The 24,208-nt window shown below is 40.8% G+C and overlaps 1 protein-coding gene across 1 annotated transcript in view; it reads right to left on the bottom strand.

Annotated features, from left to right (window-relative positions):
• The window catches only part of LOC139386623 (adenylate cyclase 8 (brain)), a 265,143-nt gene extending 241,372 nt beyond the window's left edge, over nt 1–23,771 (bottom strand). The window contains exon 1 of the mRNA XM_071132352.1: nt 22,902–23,771. Within this exon, the coding sequence (XP_070988453.1) occupies nt 22,902–23,771 (870 nt within the window). The remainder of the gene's footprint in view (nt 1–22,901) is intronic.
• Nucleotides 23,772–24,208: the final 437 nt, after the last annotated feature.

Below are 24,208 nucleotides of genomic sequence, written 5' to 3'. Positions count from 1 at the left end.
ATTCAATCATTAATCAAATACGAAACTACAGTAACATGTTTTCACCCTTACCTATACTTCCTTTGATCCATCCTTTCTTTATAAAGCCTCTTCCAAGAAGTTACCCCAAAAAAGGTAAACATAATCTCATAATTTGCAACTAAGCAAATGTTTGAGCCCATCACCCACTGCAATATGTAACGTTTTGGGAGACCTGACACAATTCACATATAAATCTAAGTTATAGATCTGTCATTTGGATTGAAACCAAGTATAAGAAGTGGTAGATCTGTTTTATGTGTGCTATTTCTATACTTCCTTTTCTTAAGTTTAGTTTTTGCGTCTTTTACAACACCAGCTTCAAACAGCTGAAAATACAATATTTTTGGTTAGAGAAAAAACATTTCACAGCGGTTTAGGTGGTAAAATTATTCTATACAGTATGCTTGCTTGTTTTGTCACAAACTGAAATTAGGCAAAACATTCAAATTTTAGCAACCAGTAAATGGCAGAGCGATTTCTGTATAGTGCACCTTTAAATATCATAATTGTCAGGGCATTTCAAAAGCATGAATCAATACATTTTACTGCAGTGATCCCTAATAAATACAAAATACTTAAATATTACAATCAAATGACAATGAAGGGTATTTTACAATGCCATTTTTTAAGACATGGTGCAGGGGCGGATTGGGACTCGAATTTGACCCTGGTATTTTATCCCCACCAGCCAACATCACTGCGCGCATTGTGTGTCTGCTTAAGCCTGGTACTGTAGTGGAGAAGTTAATGACTTAGGCTATATTGCAAATTAGTGCCTGTCATACTGTATGTATGTGGATGACTCAACACTATACACGTCAGCTACTACAGAGACAGAAATTACTGCAACACTTAACAAAGAGATGCAGTCTGTTTCAGAATGGGTGGCAAGAAAGAAGTCCTAAATATTTCAAAAACAAAAAGCATTGTATTTGGGACTAATCATTCACTAAACCCTTAATCCCAACTACATTTTCTAATGAATAATATGGAATTTGAGCAAGTTGAGGTAACTAAACTGTTTGGAGTAAGACTGGATTGTAAACTGTCATGGACAAAGCATGTCAGTGCAACAGTAGCAACCTGTCCATAATAAAGCGTTGTTCTGCCTTCTTAACAACACTATCAACAAGGCAGGTCCTACAGGCCATAGTTTTGTCACACCTGGTCTCCTGTCCAGTCGTGTGGTCAGGTGCCACAGAAAGGGACTGAGTACATTTGGCTCAAAACAGGGCAGCACGGCTGGCCCTTAAATGTACATGGAGAGCTAACATTAATAATATGCATGTCAATCTATCATGGCTCAAAGTGGAGGAGAGATTGACTTCCTCACTACTTGTTTTTGTGTTGACATGCTGAACACACTGAGGTGTCTTTAACCTACTGTCACACAGCTCAGACACCCCATGCATACCCCACAAGACATGCCACCAGAGGTCTCTTCACAGACAGTGGGAGGCACACAGTACTACACAGAGCCATGGCTACATGGAACTCTTTCCACATCAGGTAACTGATGCAAGCAGTAGAATCAGATTAATAAACTGATAAAAAATACACCTTATGGAACAGTGGGGACTGTGAATAGACACACGCACTCTTTTCACATGTACACATGGATTTATGTTGTAGATATGTGGCCTGAGGGCTGACCAGACCGCAATGGTTTCAAGTGATTCCTCTCATCAACATGAATAAAAAATATATAATATTTTAATGTACCATTAGCTAAATGGTGACATTCAACCAAATGTTTCAACTGGAATAATTCGTCCTCAACTTGTGGAAACAGGAGTCTCATAAAATGTGTCCAGTTGCATGGGGTAAGTTTGAATTTAGAAAATGCTCTGTTATTAAAATAAATACTATATTTCCTCCATGAAGTAATCCAACAATGTATACACCACCATTTTGTCTATTTCAAGTCTTCTCTCCTTGATCGAGACAGTTGTCTGTCATCATAGCGGTACTTTAGGGCGGACACTTGAACAATGAGAGAAGACTTGAAATAGGCAAGATGGCGGTGTACACTTTGTTGGATTACTTAAGGAGCAAAACAAATATTTATTTTAATAACATAGGATTTTATAAATTCAAACGGACCCCCTGCAACTGGACACAGTAAATGTATGTATAGATCTGAATGTCAAACATATGTTTGATGCTACAGAGCCCTGTATAGCTTATATAAATGTATGCTATGAATATATAAAGGCAGACAACTTTCTGAAAATAAAAATAAGAATTTTCCATTTTGTGAAGGAAAAAACAATGGAATCCATCACTTCTCAGCCGTTGTTGAAATGGATTCCCCATCAGCTTGAAAACTCCTCTGATAATCTTTGGTCACCATAAGCATCATTCTTGACAGCTGCAAGCCACTGGCAGCATCGGGGTAAATCTCTGGTAGGTAGAACGGTGAAAGCTTGTTTGTAATTGGCACAGCCAGACACATAACAACACACGGGCATGATGAGAAGCATTGCCTAAAGAAGTTCTGAGATTAATGCGTGTTGGACGTTCGAAGTAAATGCCCCATCCACCTAGCGGGGCGAGACCTGAAGTCACTAGGAATGCTGGACTTTGTGGTTCACTATGAGCAGCTGAATACACAGGAAATAAAAAATTCCCGATTCTACCAGTGAAATGAAAATGCCCTCATTATAGTTTGGATTATGTTTATGACAAAAACATAATGTTGTTAATATAGTAATGACTATATGCTGTGGCAGAGCCAGGGTGAAATTAGTAGCATGGGAAGAAATATTGTCTACACCAGGGATGGGCAACTTTGAAGGCGGTGGGGGCCACACAATTTAATCTCATCATGGGGGGCCACAGTGGCTCGTGGGTCTGCGTACCCACATCCATACCCACGTCTTGTGAGCAATACATTGTAGAGGCCTCCTTCTTGACAGTGGAGAGAAACAATTCGTTTTAGAGTTAACTTCCTGCAATACTACCCATTTTGCCATGGGCCAGAGAAAGATTTTGCAATTTTGTAACTCATTTCATGCAATTGTCATGGCTCTCTCTCCTTGGTGAGGCAGCTTGGCAATGGCTGACAGATAGCCAGACCCCCCTCCCCTCCCCTCTCTCCCACAGGAGAGGAGAGGGGAGATGTGCCGGTTTTATGACTTAACAGCCGATCATAAAAAGTTTTCAGAAAATCTCCCTCTGGCTCTCTAGTATGGGAAGACTGAAACCTCTTTGTTCCAGAGACGTTTGCCACAAAAACCTTTTTTCTCCAAGAGAATGAACTTTCAAACAATATTCATGAGATAGGAATGTTAAGACGGGTCCGTGGTGATCTGAAGAATAATCCTTTCAAATGTTTTATTATTTTCTGATGTTATTAAGGATGGTTTAACAAAGTAACTGTACGCATCCCACATCTAAATGTTGCATAAAATATGATTAAATATGAGAATACATTTGTAAAGATAGCAATGGGATTTTAGCCCTCTAAATTAGATAACTGTTTTTCATATAAACTTGTGCCCAGCCAGTAACCACGCCCACGTGAGCACAGACATTGTGTCGGTGTGATGGAATGCCCCCGTTTTACCCGAGGATAAATGTCTTGGTAAAAAAAAATACATTAGACCAGCCAACATACAGCGCGAGCTGAATGTGACAAGTGGTTTAAACTCTACAGACCAGAAAACATGAGACGGCCGTCCATACGTTTGAAATGGTGAAACTCAATCCCTACACAAGAAGAAAAAACTCACTAGACCGTAGCATTTACCAGTCTGCAGCTGGCATGTAAAGTAGTCTAGGACATTTGACCAAAGACACAAGGGGGAAAAACATATCCCTCTCAGACAACCATTGGTACATCTGAAGAAACTGTTCTAAAAACCACTCCACCACCAGAAAAGCTCTACAAATGACATTGTAACCTCTGGTGGAAAAGCAAGAGTCTTAAATCCCTCGACCACTTCACCCTAGGACCCGTCGAGTTCAACAGAGATAAATGGCGAACAAGGACAGCTACGCATAAATATATATTGCATTTCTAATCCGAATGACTGGTGGATATGGTGCTAAGTATTCGTATTTCCGTGAGTGTAGCTTCCAAATGTAACAACGATAGTTGACTCTTTTTGTCTCTCCATTTCCCTCTCTCTAGTTTTCGCTAGTCCACTAGGGACCTATTTTCATTGTATTATGTTAGTAATCAATAAGCTATACAGTGTGTGTGGTCATGTATTCTATGTTATTATTTAGTTTGTAAATAAATTAAGCCAATTTGTGTATTGCTGATTCATCAATAAGGTTAGGGTTCTTGCAGATATCAAGGAGTATATGATGTTCAGAATGCAACTGATGAGGTAATGAATAATAAGTGACTTATTTATGTAAGAGATATCTATATATTTTTAAAGTTTAAGTCGGGAGATAGTAACTCATTAAACAACTTTTCCCATGGTGCCCCTAAATCTTACATGATTCATTTAATTGAGTAACAATTAAACATAGTTAGCTTGATTCGATAAATAACAGTCATCGCATGAACTTCTTATGGTATAGGGGACGCTTGCGTCCCACTTGGCCAAAAGACAGGGAAAATGCAGCACGGCTAATTCAAATCAAATGATATAAAATCAAACTTTCATTAAATCACAAGTAAGATACTAAATTAAAGCTACACTCGTTGTGAATCTAGCCAACATGTCCGATTTTAAAAAGGCTTTTCGGCGAAAGCTATTATCTGATGATAGCACAACAGTAAACAAAGAGAGTAGCATATTTCAACCCTGCAAGCGCTACACAAAACGCAGAAATAAAATATAAAACATGCCTTACCTTTGACGAGCTTCTTTTGTTGGCACTCCAATATGTCCCATAAACATCACAATTGGTCCTTTTGTTCGATTAATTCCGTCCATATATATCCAAAATGTCAATTTATTTGGTGTGTTTGATCCAGAAAAACACTGGTTCCAACTTGACCAACGTCACTACAAAATATCTCAAAAGTTGCCTGTAAACTTTTCCAAAACATTTCAAACTACTTTTGTAATACAACTTTAGGTATTTTTAAACGTTAATAATCGATCAAATTGAAGACGGGTCTATCTGTTTTCAATAGAGGACGAGAGGAAACTAACGCTACTTTTCAAGTCTTGCACAACTCTCAACAGTGTTACCCATTTCCTAGATGGCCGTACTTCTTCATTGCACAAAGGAATAACCTCAACCAAATTCCAAAGACTGGTGACATCCAGTGGAAGCGGTAGGAACTAAAAATAAGTGCCTAAGAAATATCGTTTCCCAATGAGAAATCACTGAACAGACAGAGACCTAAAAAAAACTATTCTGAACAGTTAGTCCTCTGGGTTTTGCCTGCTACATAAGTTCTGTTATACTCACAGACATGATTCAAACAATTTTAGAAACTTCAGAGTGTTTTCTATCCAAATCTACTAATAATATGCATATCTTATATTCTTGGCATGAGTAGCAGGAAGTTGAAATTGGGCAAGCTATTTATGCAAAAGTCAAAATGCTGTCCCCTATACCTTAAGAAGTTAATGAAAGTCACGTCACTTCTATTAATTTGTGACTCGTTTCAGGAAACTAGAAGTATGTCGCGCATCACTACTTCACAGGAGAGCCATTTGAAAGTAATATATATGTGTTTTTTGGCAGAAATGCCTTAAGGAACATGTAAACCTTCATGTGCCATAATAAAAAAATGTGTATGCCATCTGTAAATACAAATAAAATTGTTAAATTATGAGCCTAGTTGGTTTAGCCATGGAAAAAGTGAGCAACCTTCCCGCTAGCCAAGAAATGAGTTCGGATTGGTCTGCCATGCAGCACGTTTATGTCTATTTGAGCTAGTCAGTATGTGTAGGTAATCCTGTCTAACACAGCTTTTATTTATATAACGTAGTAGAACTGCATAAGTGTTGCTCTCCCCTGTCTGGAGGACTGAGTTTTGAAATCAGTAGAATTAGAGTATGATAGCTAAGGAAATGGAGAAAATTCTGGCGTTTGATTGCAAATATGCAGACAGAGTTGAAAAGACAACACATCTTCAAACTAAGGGCAACCATTGCATCCGTGACAGAGAGGGTGAAGAGTGCATTCATGTATATGAGTAAGATAGTCTAGCTTGCTACATTTTCAAATATTACATGTTTCAAATTTTGTCAGAAAGTCATTTTTATTTCAAGTTAAAGTGTACTGTTAGCTAGCTGGCTCGCTAGCTAATGTTACGTTTATGATCTATGTAGTAATATTATTCGTATCGCAGAGCCAATTGCATTGCTAGTAATAGTCTAATGTCAGTCAACATTCACCCTGGTTGGTTAGCTACCTGCAGATACATGCAGGGTGGGATTATGGTATAGCTAGCTAGCTAGATGTAAAAAAAATAAAAAAAAAAAAACGTTGAACACCCGTTGAATATGGCCGGTGTCAGTAAACATTGTCAAAAAAGAGTAATTCAATTGTTGCCAGCAGCACAGTTGCAGTCACCGACTCTCTGGATAACATAAACATAGCCTAACCAGCTCTTCTAGGACGAGTAAAATGATCAGAGTGAGCTGTTCTCTCATTTGTGTCCGGAAGTTGCTTACAAGTTAGCCAAAGTTAGCTTAGGTGCTTGACTGCCGCTGTTAGATCAGAACACTCGAATCAACCCTACTCCTCGGCCAGAGTGTACGGTGTACAAACGGACAATCTGACAACACTCTGAGTTTACGATCGCCCAGAAAATACTTTGGCACTCCAGATTAAATGTAAAAACAAACCAGCCTTTAGTCTTGAAATCTTTGGTTATTTAGTACATGGCCTCACATGTGAATTCTTAAAGAGATGGGTGGGGATAAAGATTAAGAGGGTGTGAACTAGAGGTTGACCGATTATGATTTTTCAACGCCGATAACGATACCGATTATTGGAGGACCAAAACAGCTGATACCGATTAATCGGCCATTTTTTTAAAATGTATTTGTAATAATGACAATTACATCAATACTGAAGGAATACTTATTTTAACTTAATAGATCAATAAAATCAATTTAGCCTCAAGTAAATAATGAAACATGTTCAATTTGGTTTAAATAATGCAAAAACAAAGTGCTGGTGAAGAAAGTAAAAGTGCAATATGTGCTATGTAAGAAAGCTAACGTTTCAATTCCTCAGAACATATGAAAGCTGGTGGTTCCTTTTAAAATGAGTCTTCAATATTCCCCAGTAAAAAGTTTTAGGTTGTAGTTATTATAGGACTATTTCCATCTATATCATTTGTATTTCATTAACCTTTGACTATTAGATGTTGTTATAGGCACTTTAGTATTGCCAGTGTAACAGTATGGCTTCCGTCCCTCTCCTCACTCCTCCCTGGGCTCGAACCAGCAACACAATGATAACAGCCACCATCGAAGCAGGGTTACCCATGCAGAGCAAGGGGAACAACTACTAGAAGGCTCAGAGCGAGTGACGTTTGAAACGCTATTAGCGCGCGCTAACTAGCTAACCATTTCACTTCGGTTACACCAGCCTCATCTCAGGAGTTGATAGACTTGAAGTCATAAACAGCGCAATGCTTGACGCACAACGAAGAGCTGCTGGCAAAACGCACAAAAGTGCTGTTTGAATGAATGTTTACGCGCCTTCTGCCTACCACCGCTCAGTCAGTATGCTCAGTCAGATTATTTGCAACGCAGGATACGCTAGATAATATCTAGAAATATCATCAACCATGTGTAGTTAACTAGTGATTATGATTGATTGTTTTTTCTAAGATAAGTTTAATGCTAGCTAGCAACTTACCTTGACTTACTGCATTCGCGCAACAGGCACTCCTTGTGGAGTGCAACAAGAGAGAGGCAGGTCGTTATTGTGTTGGACTAGTTAACTGTAAGGTTGCAAGATTGGAGCCCCTGAATGGGGCATTTAACCCACCGTTCCTAGGCCGTCATTGAAATTAAGAATGTGTTCTTAACTGACTTGCCTAGTTAAATAAAAGTATATACATATAAAAAATAGGCAAATCTATGTTATGAGAACTTGAAATCGGCCCTAATTAACCTGTTGGTACTAGGGGGCAGCATTTTCATTTTTGGAAAAATAACGTTCCCAAATTAAACGGGATATTTTGTCAGGACAAGATGCTAGAATATGCATAACACTCTAAAGTTTCCAAAACTGTAAAAATATTGTCTGTGAGTATAACAGAACTGATGTTACAGGCGAAAACCTGAGAAAAAAACAATCCGGAAGTGACTCATCTTTTGAAAGCCCTGCGTTCCTATTGAGCTGTGAATGCCCTATCAACCAGATTACGCTTTCTACGTATTCCCCCATGTGTCTACAGCATTGTGACGTAGTTTTAAGCATTTATGTTGAAGAATACCCGTAGGCGACTTCATTGCGCAAGTGGTCACCTGATGCTCCCAGAGAAATTCTCGCGTAAAATACAGAGGTAGCCATTATTCCAATCGCTTCTACTGAGAAACCAATTGACCCGGTTGATATATTATCGAATAGATATTTAAACCTTCCAGAAGGACAACCATCTCTGCAGCACTCCATCAATCAGGACTTTATGGTAGAGTGGCCAGACGGTAGCCACTCCTCAGTAAAAGACACACGACAGCACGCTTGGAGTTTGACAAAAGGCACCTAACGGACTCGGACCATACGAAACTAAGGTTGAACTCTTTGGCCTGAATACCAAGCGTCACATCAAATAAAATAACATTTATTTATATAGCACTTCGTAAATCAGCTGATATATCAAAGTGCTGTACAGAAACCCAGCCTAAAACCCCAAACAGCAAGCAATGCAGGTGTAGAAGCACGGTGGCTAGGAAATACTCCCTAGAAAGGCCACAACCTAGGAAGAAACCTAGAGAGGAACCAGGCTATGTGGGATGGCCAGTCCTCTTCTGGCTGTGCCGTCCCATCTGGAGGAAACATGGCACCATCTCTACGGTGAAGCATGGTGGTGGTAGCATCATGCTGTGGGGATGTTATTCAGTGGAAGGGACTGGGAGACTTGTCAGGATCGGGGGAAAGAAGACTAGAGAAAAAATACAGAGAGATCCTTGATGAAAACTTGCTCCAGAGCGCTCAGGATCTCAGACTGGGGTGAAGGTTCCAACAGGACAACGACCCTAAGCACACAGACAAGACAACGCAGGAGCTGCGTTGGGACAAGTCTCTGAATGTCCTTGAGTGGCCCAGCCAGAGCTCGGACTTAAACCTGATCGAACATCTCAGGAGAGACCTGAAAATAGCTGTGCAGCAACGCTCCCCATACAACCTGACAGAGCTTGAGAGGATATGCAGAGAAGAATGGGAGAAACTCCCCAAATATAGTTTTGCCAAGCTTTGTGACAGGGGGAATGGAAGCTTGTTGTGTGCAACAGGGAGGGGAAATCGAATGCAAGATTTTTTACATTTTTGAAACAATTCTAGCCTATCTAACAATGTTGTTAGGTTGTTTATTTGGATCCCCATTTGCTTTTGCAGAAGCAGCAGCTCGACCCCAGTTATGCTCGACACGCTCAGTTTTTCACCACAAAACACCAGAAAAGATTAGAACCAGCTCACCTGCGTTTACTCTATGATTTGACTATCAGATGTTCAATGTTTCTTTTGAAATAAATATTTATAAAGGAAGTTTCACCAGCTCTCGCAGGGCAGACATTTTTAGAACTGTCTTGTTGGAAAGGTGACATCCTATGACGGTTCTTCAGTAACGCCATTCTACTGCCAATGTTTTTCTAGGGAGATTGCATGGATGTGTGCTCGATTTTATACACGTCAGCAACGGGTGTGGATGAAATAGACAAATCCACAAATTTGAAGGGGTGTCCACATACTTTTGTAAATATAGTGTATGTAGTACAATAGAGAAATCATGCACAAAATTTGACTACACAATCGCAAAGCACGTGAAATAAATTCACATACAGCACATACAGCACACAGCCTAGTTTCAGCGGAATATCATCTGCAGGCAGCAAGAGTGTGCAGCTCTCAACTGGTTTTAGCACGGGGCAGCTCACAGAATAATGACATCAGTACTTTCTACTCATTTTATCTTTACTACTTATTAGCCTTGGTTTCATGCATGTTAACATTAGAAGTCTCCTCCCTAAGTTTGTTTTGTTCACTGATTTAGCACACTCTGACAACCCGGATGTCCTAGCCGTGTCTGAATCCTGGCTTAGGAAGACCACCAAAAACTCTGAAATCTCCATCCCTAACTACAACATTTTCAGACCAGATAGAACGACCAAAGGGGGCAGTGTTACAATCTACTGCAGAGTTCTGTCCTACTATCCAGGTCTGTACCCAAACGACTAAAAACAAGTCTCTCACCGCTGCTATAGACCACCCTATGCCCCCAGCTGTGAACTGATAGTCCCCCCCCCCCCCATCTATCTTCAGAGCTCGTGCTGCTAGGTGACCTAAACTGGGACATGCTTAACACCCCAGCCATGCTACAATCTAAGCTTGATGCCCTCAATCTCACACAAATGATCAATGAACCTACCAGGTACCACCCCAAAGCCGTAAACACGGGCACCCTCATAGATATCATCCTAACCAACTTGCCCTCTAAATACACCTCTGCTGTTTTCAATCAATGGGTCAGCGGTCAAACAACCTCCACTCATCTCTGTCAAACACTCCCTGAAACACTTAAGCAAGCGAGCAGGCCTTTCTAATCGACCTGGCCCGGGTATCCTGGAAGGATATTGACCTCATCCCGTCAGTAGAGGATGCCTGGTTATTTAAAAAAAATGCCTTCCTCACCATCTTAAATAAGCATGCCCCATTCAAGAAATTTAGAACCAGGAACAGATATAGCCCTTGGTTCTCCCCAGACCTGACTGCCCTTAACCAACACAGAAATATCCTATGGCATTCTGCATTAGCATCGAACAGCTCCCGTGATATGCAACTTTTCAGGGAAGTTAGTATCCAATATACACAGGCAGTTAGAAAAGCCAAGGCTAGCTTCTTCAAGCAGAAATTTGCTTCCTGCAACACAAACTCAAAAAAGTTCTGGCACACTGTAAAGTCCATGGAGAATAAGAACACCTACTCCCAGCTGCCCACTGCACTGAGGATAGGAAACTCTGTCACCACCGATAAATCCACTATAATTGAGAATTATGCTCTGTAGTGACGCAGCTAGCATTGCGATGCAGTGCTTTAGACCGCTTCACCACTCGGGGGGCCCAAAAGTACAATTCTTGTCTTTTATAATTTGGTCAACATACTTGGATGTGTAGTGTCAGCGTTTGTTGCTGGCATGTCATACTTAAGTTTGCTTATCTAGCCAATGAAAAAGTAATTCAAGTAGTCGCCAATATCAGTGGGTTTTGTGATGAATGAGCCATCTGATTCAATTGAAAGATGGAGCCGAGTTTGCCTTTTTTCCCAAAAGGTCATTTAAGGTGCTCCAAAGTTTTTTACTATCATTCTTTTATATAATTTTGTTTTTGTTTCATAGTATAGTTTATTTTTATTTAGTCACATGACTTCCTAATTGTTCCTATCAGTTGGGCTGCCAGACTTATTTCCCATACCTTTTGCCTCATCTATCTTAACCATACAATTATTCAATTCCTCATCAATCCAAGGGGATTTAACCATTTTTACAGTCATTTTCTTAAATGGGTGCATGCTTATTAGCAACTGGAATAAGCAATTTCATAAATGTGTAAAGTGCAGCATCTGGTTGCTCACACAGAAAATATTATTTACTTCATCAACATATGAATCACTACAAAACATATTGTATGACCTCTTATACACTATATTAGGCTCAGCCTTTAGAACTTTGGTTTTCCTAGATATGGCTACTGTATTGTGATCACTATGTCCTATGGATTTGGATACTGCTTTAAAGCAAATTGCTGCAGCATTAGTGAAGATGATTCCATTACTGTGCTGTTTGTAAATACCCTGGTAGGTTGACTGACAACCTGAAACAGGTTGCAGGTACTGGTTACAGTTTTACGTTTTTTCTTGAATGGGCAGCTTGATTTAGAGCCAGTCAATATTTAAAATCACGCAGAAAATATAATTCTCTGTTGATATCACATGTATTATCAAGCATTTCACACATATTATCCAGATACTGACAGTTAGCATTTGGTAGTCTATAGCAGCTTCCCACAAGAATGGGCTTGAACCTGTAGCCATATTACTTTAACAGTATTTAACATGAGATCATCTCTAAGCTTTACAGGAATGTGGTTCGGAATATAGACCGCAACACCGCCCCTGTTGGCATTTCTGTTTATGTTATAACCATGTATTGCTACCACTGTATCATCAAAGGTATTATCTACATGAGTTTCAGAGATAGTCAGAATATGAAGACCCATTGAGAACTACAAAAGTTATGCTACTTTTCTCAACATTGATGCCCTGATTTTTGCAGGCACAATTGACAGATCAGTTGGAAAAAGTGAAGGGCTACTTTCTGCACACACCACAGTCAGTGTGAACCGAAGTGACTTGACACAACATTGGCCAAACTAAAAAAAAAAGTTAAATGGTTCCAGTTTGCCGTGAAGTGTTCATTCATGTAAGAGTCTAACTATATTTCCAGAAATTAGACATTTCTAATTTTGTCAGGAAGTCACTTTCAGCGATTTCCGGTTGTGTTTTGGCAGAGATGCGAGTGTAGTTCCGAGTACCATCTCAAAAGTCCAAAATCGTAATAAATTCCTGGCAACTTGCCTCTGAACCTTCAAAATGCTTAATAACATGGACCTACGTGACCGAGGACACTCAACTAAGGCATTGGGAAGCCTAAAAGTGTCTCAAACAAAGAAAGACACCAGACAACTACAGCCCCCCTCCTTCCTTGGAAACCCTATCGCATGAAGCCCCATCTTAACTAGTAAGATGGACACAACTAATGCTAAGATAAGTAGCTAACGTTACCCATGTTTATTTGTTATTGAACTACATAACTTAGTATGAGGGGCCTGGTTGATTTGTTAACTTGCCTGTTGGCATACTGGTTATATGGCTAAGCTGCTGTCACGCTCTGACCAGAGATGTAAGGGTTTTCGTCCTCCTCTTCTGATGAAGAGGAGTAGTATGAAGGATCGGAGGACCAATGTGCAGCGTGGTAAGTGTCCATAATGTTTTTTTAATAAAGACAAGAGAACACTCGAACAAAACAACAAACAATGACGTGAATATACAAAACCGAAAACAGTACCGTGTGGACCAAACACTCACACGGAAAACAAACACCCACAACCCAAAAGTGAAACCCAGGCTACCTAAGTATGATTCTCAATCAGGGACAACAATTGACAGCTGCCTCTGATTGAGAACCATACTAGGCCGAACTCAAAAACCAACATAGAAAAACAAACTGTCACGAGTCCGACCGAGGGTGGCTTCCCTTCCCGGTCGGGTGGCGCTCGGCGGTCGTCGTCACCGGCCTATTAGCTGCCACTGATTGTCTTTCCTCCCCCTCCTTGTATGTTTATTGGTAGCACCTGTTTGTGATGATTAGTTGGGCTTCTTTAGACAGCAGGCCCGCCTGTTTGTTGTGCGGGATTAATTATTGTAACCTTCGGCTCTGTAGTAGAGGAACGTGTTTGTTCCTGGTCGTGAATTTTCAGTTGTACATTTTTCATTCCCCGTGTTTGGGGCCATTATTATTGTGAGCACCCTGTGCCAGACGGAAGCCACTCCTCAGTCAAAGGCAAATGACAGCCCACTTGGAGTTTGCCAAAATGCACCTAAAGACTCAGAACATGAGAAACAAGATTGAACTCTTTGGCCTGAATGCCAAGCGCCACGTCTGGAGGAAACCTGGCACCATCCTTACGGAGAAGCATGGTGGTGGCAGCATCATGCTGTGGGGATGTTATTCAGTGGCAGGGACTGGGAGACTAGTCAGGATCATGGCAAAAATGAACGGAGAAAAGTGCAGAGATGAAAACCTGCTCCAGAACACTCAGGACCTCAGACTGGGGTGAAGGTTCACCTTCCAACAGGACAACGACCCTAAGCACACAGCCAAGACAACGCAGGAGCGGCTTTGGGAGACAGGTCTCTGAATGTCCTTGAGGCACAGCCAGAACCCGGGCTTGAACCCGATCGAACGTCTCTGGAGAGACCTGAAAATAGCTGTCCAGCAACACTCCCCATCTAACCTGATAGAGCTTGAGATGATCTGCAGAGAAAGAATGGGAGAAACTCCCCAAATACAGGTGTGCCAAGCATGAAGCATATACCCAAAAAGACTCAAGGCTGTAATCGCTGCCAAAGGTTCTTTAACAAAGTACTGAGTAAAGGATCTGAATACTTATGTACGGGAACACCCCCCTGAAATGTGCAAAAATGAATGGGAAGTCATTGGCACTGTACAAACCATATACACGGTGTCCAATACCACTCAATTCGGCGTCGTTTCATTCAAAGTTGATTGCAAAATGCCAAGTGCGCTCCACCGTGATTTTTCATATTGCAAATGTAACACAAGTCAAGACCCAAAAGTAACATTTTGAAAGACTGAAATTTTTTTCAAAAACGTATCACCCCCTTAAAAAAGTGCTTTCTGGACCGTTTTTTCAAAATTGTTTAGATTTTTGTGTCAATTACACATGTATAAGAACTGTATCAATATACTTGTCATATTTTATTTTTTACTTGTGCATAAGGCATATGTTTTGTCCATTTGCAATATGATTTCATAGGAAGTCAAAAGTCTTTTTTTTTTTTTTACCAAATGCAATATGGAAGATTTGAAAGTGCCAAATCAGGATGTTATGTCCATTTGCCATGTACCATCATAAATTTGACATGCTCAGAAATACTGCAGAAATGCAAAATTGACTGGCCTGATGAACTCGGGATGGCTGGGCAGTGATAGTGGTTCCTCTCCATCGCTTGTTGTGTTGATTTCATCATGTTCATTTGGTGCTGTTTTTCACTGTTGAATCATATTGCAAATGCACGTGCATTTGCAATATGTTTCAATGGGCATTTACCATCACAAATTTGTAATGCTCAAAAATAATGCAGGAATACGAAATTGACTGGCCCGATGAACTCGGGATGGCCGGGCAGTGATTCTTGTTCCTCTCTATCGCTTGATTTCAGAATGTCACTTTGGTGATGGTACCTCACTTTTTAAACATATTGCAAATGGACAAAAGTCACCAGCAAGTCACCGTCCATCAGTCAATTAGATATCAATTGACACCAAACCCACTTTTTCCAACTCGTTTAGAAGCCAACTATCACATACTTCAGAGCTGGCCCAAAATTCACAGCGCCTTCTGTTCAAACCATAATAAAAACGTAAAACACGTAGTTACGTTCTAGCTGCGGGTCCAGTTCTGACATTATGTGTAGGCCTAGGTAAGGCGACCCCAAATCCCAAGTTTCGGCTCGATAAGTCATTTGGTGCCCGAGCAAGACCTTAATTGGTGCTGAAAATCCACTTTTTTCCATGCCTTACTACGGGGTCCTTGAATGAGCTATCGGACAGAAACGTTGGGGTCCGTCTATATAGGCTGAGGCGGTTGCAATGCACCTAGTCTTGCAACTCTGGGACATTTCTAAATGTCGTCATTTTCGTAATGGTCAAACTGAATTGAAGTCATTGCAAATGTACAGGGCTGTTTTTCGGTCTGAGTACCGTCTAGAGCTACATAACTCACCACACACTATCGACCTGAGCTCTAGAACAGGTTTCTAAAGTTTCAGAACTCTAGGTCTGACGGTTCTTTAATTGTTTGAACAAAGGTAACTATTGCAGGCACTGTCTGTCTCTACGCACCACACTGTGCCCCTCTGTCCAAGCTGTGTGTGAGTTTTTCTTGGAAATTTTATGGGAGAAATTACTGATTTACAGTTCATGAGGGTTGCCTAATCGCACATATGAAGTTTTGGAAAGATGTGACTTTTATAACCCTTCGAAACAGCCCCTATGACACCTATTATGGCACTTCCGGTTGGCACAGGAAGCTAAAAGTAAACACATCCTCATTGGGGTATGCTTTTACAGAATCCTGAGTTTTAAGTCTATACGTTACGAACGGACTAATTTACACAGGGTTGAATTCACTATTTCTATCAAACATCAGTTTGGGTATGGAAAAACACTTCTAGGGTGATTTTAACCACTTCCGGTTGCTTCAGGAAGCTTAGAATCGACACAGGTAGACCTCATGATGGATTGTCATCGAAGACAGGTTCATAAGGCAATATTAACCCACATAGACTAGGTTGAATTTAGGGGAGCAGGCAATGTATTCCTATAAGGAAAGATGTCATTGTAATCTGTGAGATCAAAGAAAATGATTTACTGTTAAGGGTTAATGCCACACGGTCAAGGTTAGGCTTGCAAAGATTGGGAGGACCTCAGGCACGGCCTTGAGAATATGGAAATGCCATTGCAGGCTCTGTGTGTCTTTAAGCACCGCACTTTGTCACTACATCCTTGATGTGTGTGTGTGTGTGTGTGAGAGAGCTTTTCTTTGACATCTGTTGGGAAAAATGACTGATTTACACTTCTTGAGGGTTGCTTAATCACACATATGAAGTTTTAAAAAGATCTGACATTTTTAACCCTTCGAAACAGCACCTATGACACCATTTTAAGGCACGTCCGGTTGGCACAGGAAGCTGACCGTGAATACATATCCTCATTGGGGTAGGCTCTTACATAATCCTGAGTTTTAAGTCTTTATGTTTAGAATTGACTGATCTACACAGATTTGAATGCATTTTCAAAATTGCAGGTTATGTATCTCAAAACACTTTTAGGGTGAATTTAATAACTTCCGGTTGCTTAAGGAAGCTTAGAATCAACACAGGTAGACCTCATAGTGGCCTGATGGATTGTCATCGAAGACAGGTTCATACGGCATTCATAACCCACATAGGCTTCAGGTTGAATTTAGGGTTGCAGGCAATGTATTCCTATGGGGAGAGAAGTCAGTGAAAACTGTTTGATGTAGACACCTTCTTTTATTGTCAAGGTTAGGCTTGCACAGATTGGGAGGACCTCAGGAACGTACCTGAGGTCAAATTGTGCTTCTCACCCTAACGGTTCTCTCACTGTCACCCAAAAGCAAATTACATTTAGGGCCAGGCTTAATTTTGGACCTACTTTTTCTCATGGTCGCTGTGCTTAGACAGAGTGAGCTATGGTCAAGAGGGGCATCTCGTTGAACTCGGCACAGCCTAGAGATTATGGTAATGCCATTGCAGGCTCTGTGTGTCTTTAAGCACCGCACTTTGTCACTCTATCCTTGCTGTGTGTGTGTGTGCGTGTGAGGTTTTTCTTTGACATCTGTTGGGAGAAATTACTGATTTACAGTTCATGAGGGTTACCTAGTCACACATGAAGTTTTGGAAAGATGTGACTTTTTTAACAAATTCGAAACAGGCACTGTGACCCCAATTAAAGTAAAGAATTATAAGAATTACAATTATAAGTAAAGAAATATCTTGCTTGGGGTATGCTCTTACATAATCCTGAGTTTAAAGTCTTTATGTTAAGAATTGACTGATCTACACAGGGTTGAATGCAGTCATATTCACCTTTGCAGGTTATCTACATCAAAACACCTTTTGGGTGAATTTAACAACTTCCGGCTGCTCCAGGAAGCTTAGAATCGACACAGGTAGACCTCATAGTGGCCTGATGGATTGTCATCGAAGACAGGTTCATAAGGCATTATTAACCCACATAGGCTCTAGGTTGAATTTAGGGGAGCAGGCAATGTATTCCTATGGGGAGAGATGTCATTGTAATCTGTGAGATCAAACAACCCTGTTTAACTGTTAATGCCACACGGTCAAGGTTAGGCTTGCACTGATCGGGTGACCTTAGGAACATTCCTATGGTTGAATTGTCCTTCTAAACCTAACGGTTCCGCCGCTGTCCCCCAAAAGCCTCCTGAAATTTAGGGCCAGGCTTCATTTTGAGCCTGCTTTTTTCACGGTTGCTGCACTCAGAGCGCGCTACTGTCAAGCGGGGCGGACTATGGTGATGCCCATTTTTTGTGTTGATCCCTCTCTGTTAAACATATTGCAAATGTACAAAGTCAACTAGCAAGTCAGTGTCCATCAGTCAATTAGATGTAATTCTGACACCAAACTGATACCATCTGACATCAAACCCACTTTTTCCAACTCGTTTAGAAGCCAACTATCACATATTTCAGAGCAGGCCCATAATTCACAGCGCCTTCAGTTTAAAACATCATAAAAACGTAAAACACATAGTTACATTCTAGCTGTGAACATTCTATAGCAATAGAGTGGGAAAGAGGCGGTGCGTTTGGACAATTAAGTCACTTTAGTAAATACAACTGGATCAAAACATGTGGTTAATACCATTCCAACCATTACTATCAGCCGTCCTCCCCTCAGCACCCTCCACCTAATCATCCCTAGCTTCAAATTGGCTCATTCATCCCCCTTCCTCTCCCCTGTAACTATTCCCCAGGTTGTTGCTGTAAATAAGAATGTTTTCAGTCAACTTATCTTAAATAAGGGTAAAATACATTTAAAAGACTGTTGTACACTCAGCGTATATGAGGCTAATCATTACACTCATTTCTGTACATGCCTTGTGCTGACATGAAATTGCTTAGTGCAAATCCAACCCTTGTTATCTAGGTAGTGAAATGTCTGGAAGCAGGGGACGATGGGATCCTTAGCTTCAACATACACATCTACTACCACCAAAAATCAATGCCAGATACTTTTTTCCCCAGAAGAAAATTAAGATGGTTTGCATAAGACGACATAGTACAGTACTATTGGGGTAGCCACTCAGTTGTTGTTGTTGAAAGAATTGATGCGGTGGTCTTTCAACATGGCTGTCAGGAGGCGTTGTACGTCAACTGCAACCCTTCTATTGTTGTTTACATCTCCACAGCAGTTAGCAATTAATGCACTGTAGGCCTACTTCTATTGTGTATCCATATGAGGAAAGTATACATTCTGTTCATTCATTAGTCATTGTGCAATGAGAATACAATAGTGGAGAGATATTGTGTAGTGTGAAACTAACGTACCGGGACACAATATTTAGGTAGTAACCTTACATCCCGGTTGCCATGTCTAGCCGCACTATCTGATAACTTTGAACTATAGACCTCCCATTTTAGTTTGAGCTCAGAGCGATACAAGTGGACCAACCCTTTCCCTGACAGCATTGTCAAATCATCACAGATATTCATATGTATTTAGATGATTCATATGACTAAGGGGAGAGCTAACCCAATGCAAACTTCATTAAGGAGTCAGCAGCCCTTTCCTGCAGTCAAATGACCAAATCACCCTCTAGTGACCTCATGGGTGGAATGTTAATATTTTTCATAAAATCTGGTGTTTCTATGTGAAACAGTTTTGTTATACTTCAGTCTTCTGTGATGTACATAGTGTAATATTGGGATGTAAACTCAAAATGTAATACATTTCTATTCTTCATCTGACATGGCACAATGTCTCCTTTTTTTAAGCCCATAACCATGTGTGTGAGGTGTATACTTTTGTTTCAAAGTAGATTTAAGTATCAAACCCTCTGTGTGACTGATTTAGCCCACTGCAGTAAGTACAAATCATTATGCATTACTAATATTCAGACACACAGCTATTTGGGATAAAAATGCCTTTTTGCAAGTGTAGTGTCTCTTTGGCATTAAGTTTGATGATAATTCAAGTAAAGATGCAACAAAAAAACAGGTTAAAATCCTTTAAATGAGTGACTCATGTATTGCAATGTTTTCAGGATGGGATTTAATTTAAACCGCCATTGACATGAGTTTAGTGTATCTCCTAAATTTGCATAAATATGACCTTTATTGATCTCCAAAACAGCCTGATATTGAAGCACCTGTCCCAGGAAAAAGCATTGCACATTTATTAGGTCATAAACGCCAGTAGGGGGCACTAAACCGTTGGAGAGGATGTCATTTATTAAAAGCAACACTTTCAGCACCTCTGGACTGGAGTGGACAGCGACCGGAGCTGAAGCTATATGAATGGCCAGATTTGGATATGGAAAGCCATTTTAACATATATTCATTGATTTATTTTATATCAATAATTGAATTTGTTCATATAAAAAGTATTTATCGTTATAAAAGCAAGAACATTTATGTAAAAAAAAATCAACTATATATATATATATATATATATATATATATATATATATATATACATACACACATATATACACACATACATATATATATATATATATATATATATATATACACATTTTTTTTTTTCAATAAAACATTCTATGATAATGACCTTCATGGGGGCGGGATTACATGTGCATGCTCCTAAATAGACTGGAATACACAGGTGAGCAACATGGCCGCATGTGGAGAAAATCTTTGCTATGCATCTGTGATCCGCGGCTCGCCACTTCTTTATAAATCACGCAATACTTAATTGACATTCAAGGCACTTGAAGATCATTGCGTTTCAGTCTAAAATAATGCTAAATATATATTATATATTATTTATTGATACAAAAATTCAAATAACATATGTTTAAACGGCTTTAATTAGATTTTACACTAAGAGAATCTGATATTTACAAATTGGTGCTTGAAATAGACCAGAGCTGTGTTCGGGTACCCATAACAACATACTGTATACTACATAATTCACGAGTATATACTACATACTAAACTCAGCAAAAAAGAGAAATATCCCTTTCAAAGATAATTCGTAAAAATCCAAATAACTTCACAGTAAAGGGTTTAAACACTGTTTCCATGCTTGTTCAATGAACCATAAACAATTAATGAACATGCACCAGTGGAACGGTCGTTAAGACATTAACAGCTTACCTACGGTAGGCAACTAAGGTCACAGTTATCAAAACTTAGGACACTAAAGAGGCCTTTCTACTGACTCTGAAAAACACCAAAAGAAAGATGCCCAGGGTCCCTGCTCATCTGCGTGAACGTGCCTTAGGCATGCTTGAAGGAGGCATGAGGACTGCAGATGTGGCCAGGGCAATAAATTGCAATGTCCGTACTGTAAGACGCCTAAGACAGCACTACAGGGAGACAAAACGGACAGCTGATAGTCCTCGCAGTGGCAGACCACATGTAACAACACCTGCACAGGATCGTAACATCCGAACATCACACCTGCGAGACAGGTACAGGATGGCATCAACAACTGCCCGAGTTACGCCAGGAACGCACAATCCCTCCATCGGTGCTCAGACTGTCCGCAATAGGCTGGACTGCGGGCTTGCGGGCAACAACGTTGCCTATGGGCACAAACCCAGCGTCGCTGGACCAGACAGGACTGGTAAAAAGTTATCTTCACTGACACGTCGCGGTTTTGTCCCACCAGGGGTGATGGTCGGATTCGCGTTTATCGTCGGAAGGAATGAGCGTTACACCGAGGCCTGTACTCTGGAGCGGGATTGATTTGGAGGTAGAGGGTCTGTCATGGACCGGGAACTTGCAGGTGCCTTGGTGGAAGAGTGGGGGTAACATCTCACAGCAAGAACGGGCAAATCTCATGAGTCCATGAGGAGGAGATGCAGCTGGTGGCCACATCAGATACTGACTGTTGATTTTGACCCCCCCCCCCCCTTTGTTCAGGGACACATTATTCAATTTCTGTTAGTCACATGTCGGTGGAACTTTTTCAGTTTGTCTCAGTAGGTGAATCTTATGTTCTTACGAATATTTACACATGTTAAATTTGCTGAAAATAAACGCAGTTGACAGTGAGAGGGTGTTTCTTTTTTTGCTTATATACTATTAGTTCATTTTATCGGTATCGTTTCAGTTGAGCGTACTAGAGCTTCGCCTGTCTGCAGGAAGTTGATGCTGTTTTACGATTTCGGGTGTGTTTGAATTTACAATCTGGAGTACCAGAGCGTGCTCTGGCCGTTCGTAAATCCTGGGCGTTGTCAGATTGTCCATTTGTAAATTCAGAGCATTTCGCTCTCGGAAAGTTCAGAGCACACACTAGACACTATGGCCGAGGAGTAGGGTTGATCCGAGCCTACTGACCTCACAACGGCAGTCAAGCACCCAAGCTAACTGGCTAACATTGACTAGCTACTTCCTTAGCAGAGCTGGTTAGGCTGTTTTCATGTTATTCAGAGCATTGGGGATTGTAACTGTGCTGCTGGCAACAATTTAATTACGTTTACTGACACCGGTCATATTCAGCGGGTGTTGAGCGTTTGTAAATTGAAATCGAAGTAGATAGACATCATTAACAATGTCCATTGAAACGCACAACGACTATTCCACTTAGCTAAGAATGTCAATAAACGTTGGGTAGTTAGATAGTTAATATACTGCCTGGCAAGTTTGATGTATTAGTAGCCAACTAACATTCGCTAACTAGCTAACATACCGGTACATACTTCTGTAATGCTATGCGATTCGTAAGGATAGCGTAGCTAACAAATTGTCAGCCAACATAACATGTAACGTTACTTTATTATATTTCTCAACATTGTCTTAACATTTGTCGTAATTAGTTAAAGCAATGAATGTATCCGCTCTCGTCTGCATATTTTCTGCCATTTTATTCAAATCTGAAAATGTTGTGAAGCCACGCCCATTTTCTGAAGAATTGCATTATGGAAATAGTCCAGTTAGTTTGAGTATTCGAACACAGCTCAGGTTTTTGTAATACCACTTACTGTCTAAATAATATTAAACTAGGTCTAGTCTAGAATGCTCAGTCGACTATGATATGTGAAAGACAACTGTTAAAATAGGATGATAATGCCTAATCTACATGCGCGGTGACCACATTGCAATTGACTTATAAAACATACATTTTCATTTCATTAAAATAGTGTAGGGAGGAAACAGGTGGTGTAGACTTATTCCTATGTCACATACCTGATTTGTAGAGAGCTGTGCATTTGGGGAGATGAATAGCTGTACAACAATGTGGAGTGTTGAGGTGGCCAAACCAGCCAGAATAGCCCAAGTGAGAGGCAAGGGAAGCATACTGTAAGTGGCAAAGAGGGTGAAAAGCACGTATCCGACTCCATCGCCCAAGAGTCCGTAGCCCAATCCAGCTGCCAAAATCTGCGTGGCCATGACCACCCACGTCACCACGCCGCTGTATTGCAGATAGCTGTGAGAGGTCGTGTCTTTTCGGACTACCACTAAGGCACAAATGACCACTTCGATGCCAGTGAAAAAGCCCAAGAGCATTCCTTTGATAGGATCCATTGGCGAAGACGCAAGAGTTAAATGTAAAACCAACAGGGTTAGTTTGGTCACCACATCCAAAATGTTCATCACCACCACCGATTTGCGCCTCTGGCCCAAAAAGTAGCGTTGGTACAGACACTCGAGGTCCCGAGATTTGAAAGAATTGCGTAGAGTGGGGAATATTACGCCTCTGTATGTGTAGCCCCAGTTCAAAAAAAAGTCTGAGTTGCTCGGAGCGCAATCGATTTGGAGAAATCCTAGGTCACTGCTTGCACGCTCAGGGAAGACTTTGGTTCCCCCATTGTTGTGTCTGTCGCCTACCGAGGTTCTACCCGCAGACTGTTTCCGTAGGCTTTGGTCGTAGTGCTCATCTGGTGTGATGCCTTTCGCTTCGCTCTGCTCATGGATGAACCTCTGCTCAGTGATGTGTCGAACCGCGTTCTGCCACAACAACCTTTTGGGTCGCGTGCTGCTGTTGCTGGTTGGCGTCCTGTTGATGGTGTAGAGTTCTTCGCTTGCACTGGAACATCGAACTTCAGACAATTCCATTGTTTTCAACGTGGTTGGTGATCTGCTTTCTAGATGTTAGCCAAGCTCAGCGAATCTGGGGACATGTCTTGTGCACATCGAATCGAGCTGGCATGGTTTCCTTGGGGTGTGTCGAGCTGAATTGAAAAAGTGCACTTGTTGGTCATTGTCACGCACCCAGCAGTCACGTAAAAATTCAAGAAGTGGTCTCTTGAATAAAGATCATTTTCATCACTGTCAATGCAGCTCAATCGCACATGCATAATGAATTAGGCAAGGTGTCAGAAACTACAGTGCCTGCCACCATGTGCCAACGGTCCACACCATTATAACATCTGCAAAATGAACAGTATTCACATCCCAAAAAAAAGCTAGTTTAACACACCTGTGCACTCCTGCTCCTGGTTTTTCCATTCGTTTAACAATGAGTGTTTCATGGAATGAAACCGAAATCTTGA

Source organism: Oncorhynchus clarkii, chromosome 28 (assembly GCF_045791955.1).
Source record: "Oncorhynchus clarkii lewisi isolate Uvic-CL-2024 chromosome 28, UVic_Ocla_1.0, whole genome shotgun sequence".
In the NCBI taxonomy this organism is placed as follows: Eukaryota; Metazoa; Chordata; class Actinopteri; order Salmoniformes; family Salmonidae; genus Oncorhynchus; species Oncorhynchus clarkii.
Note: the sequence above shows the minus strand (reverse complement) of the source record. Positions and strands in the feature narration are given on the sequence as shown.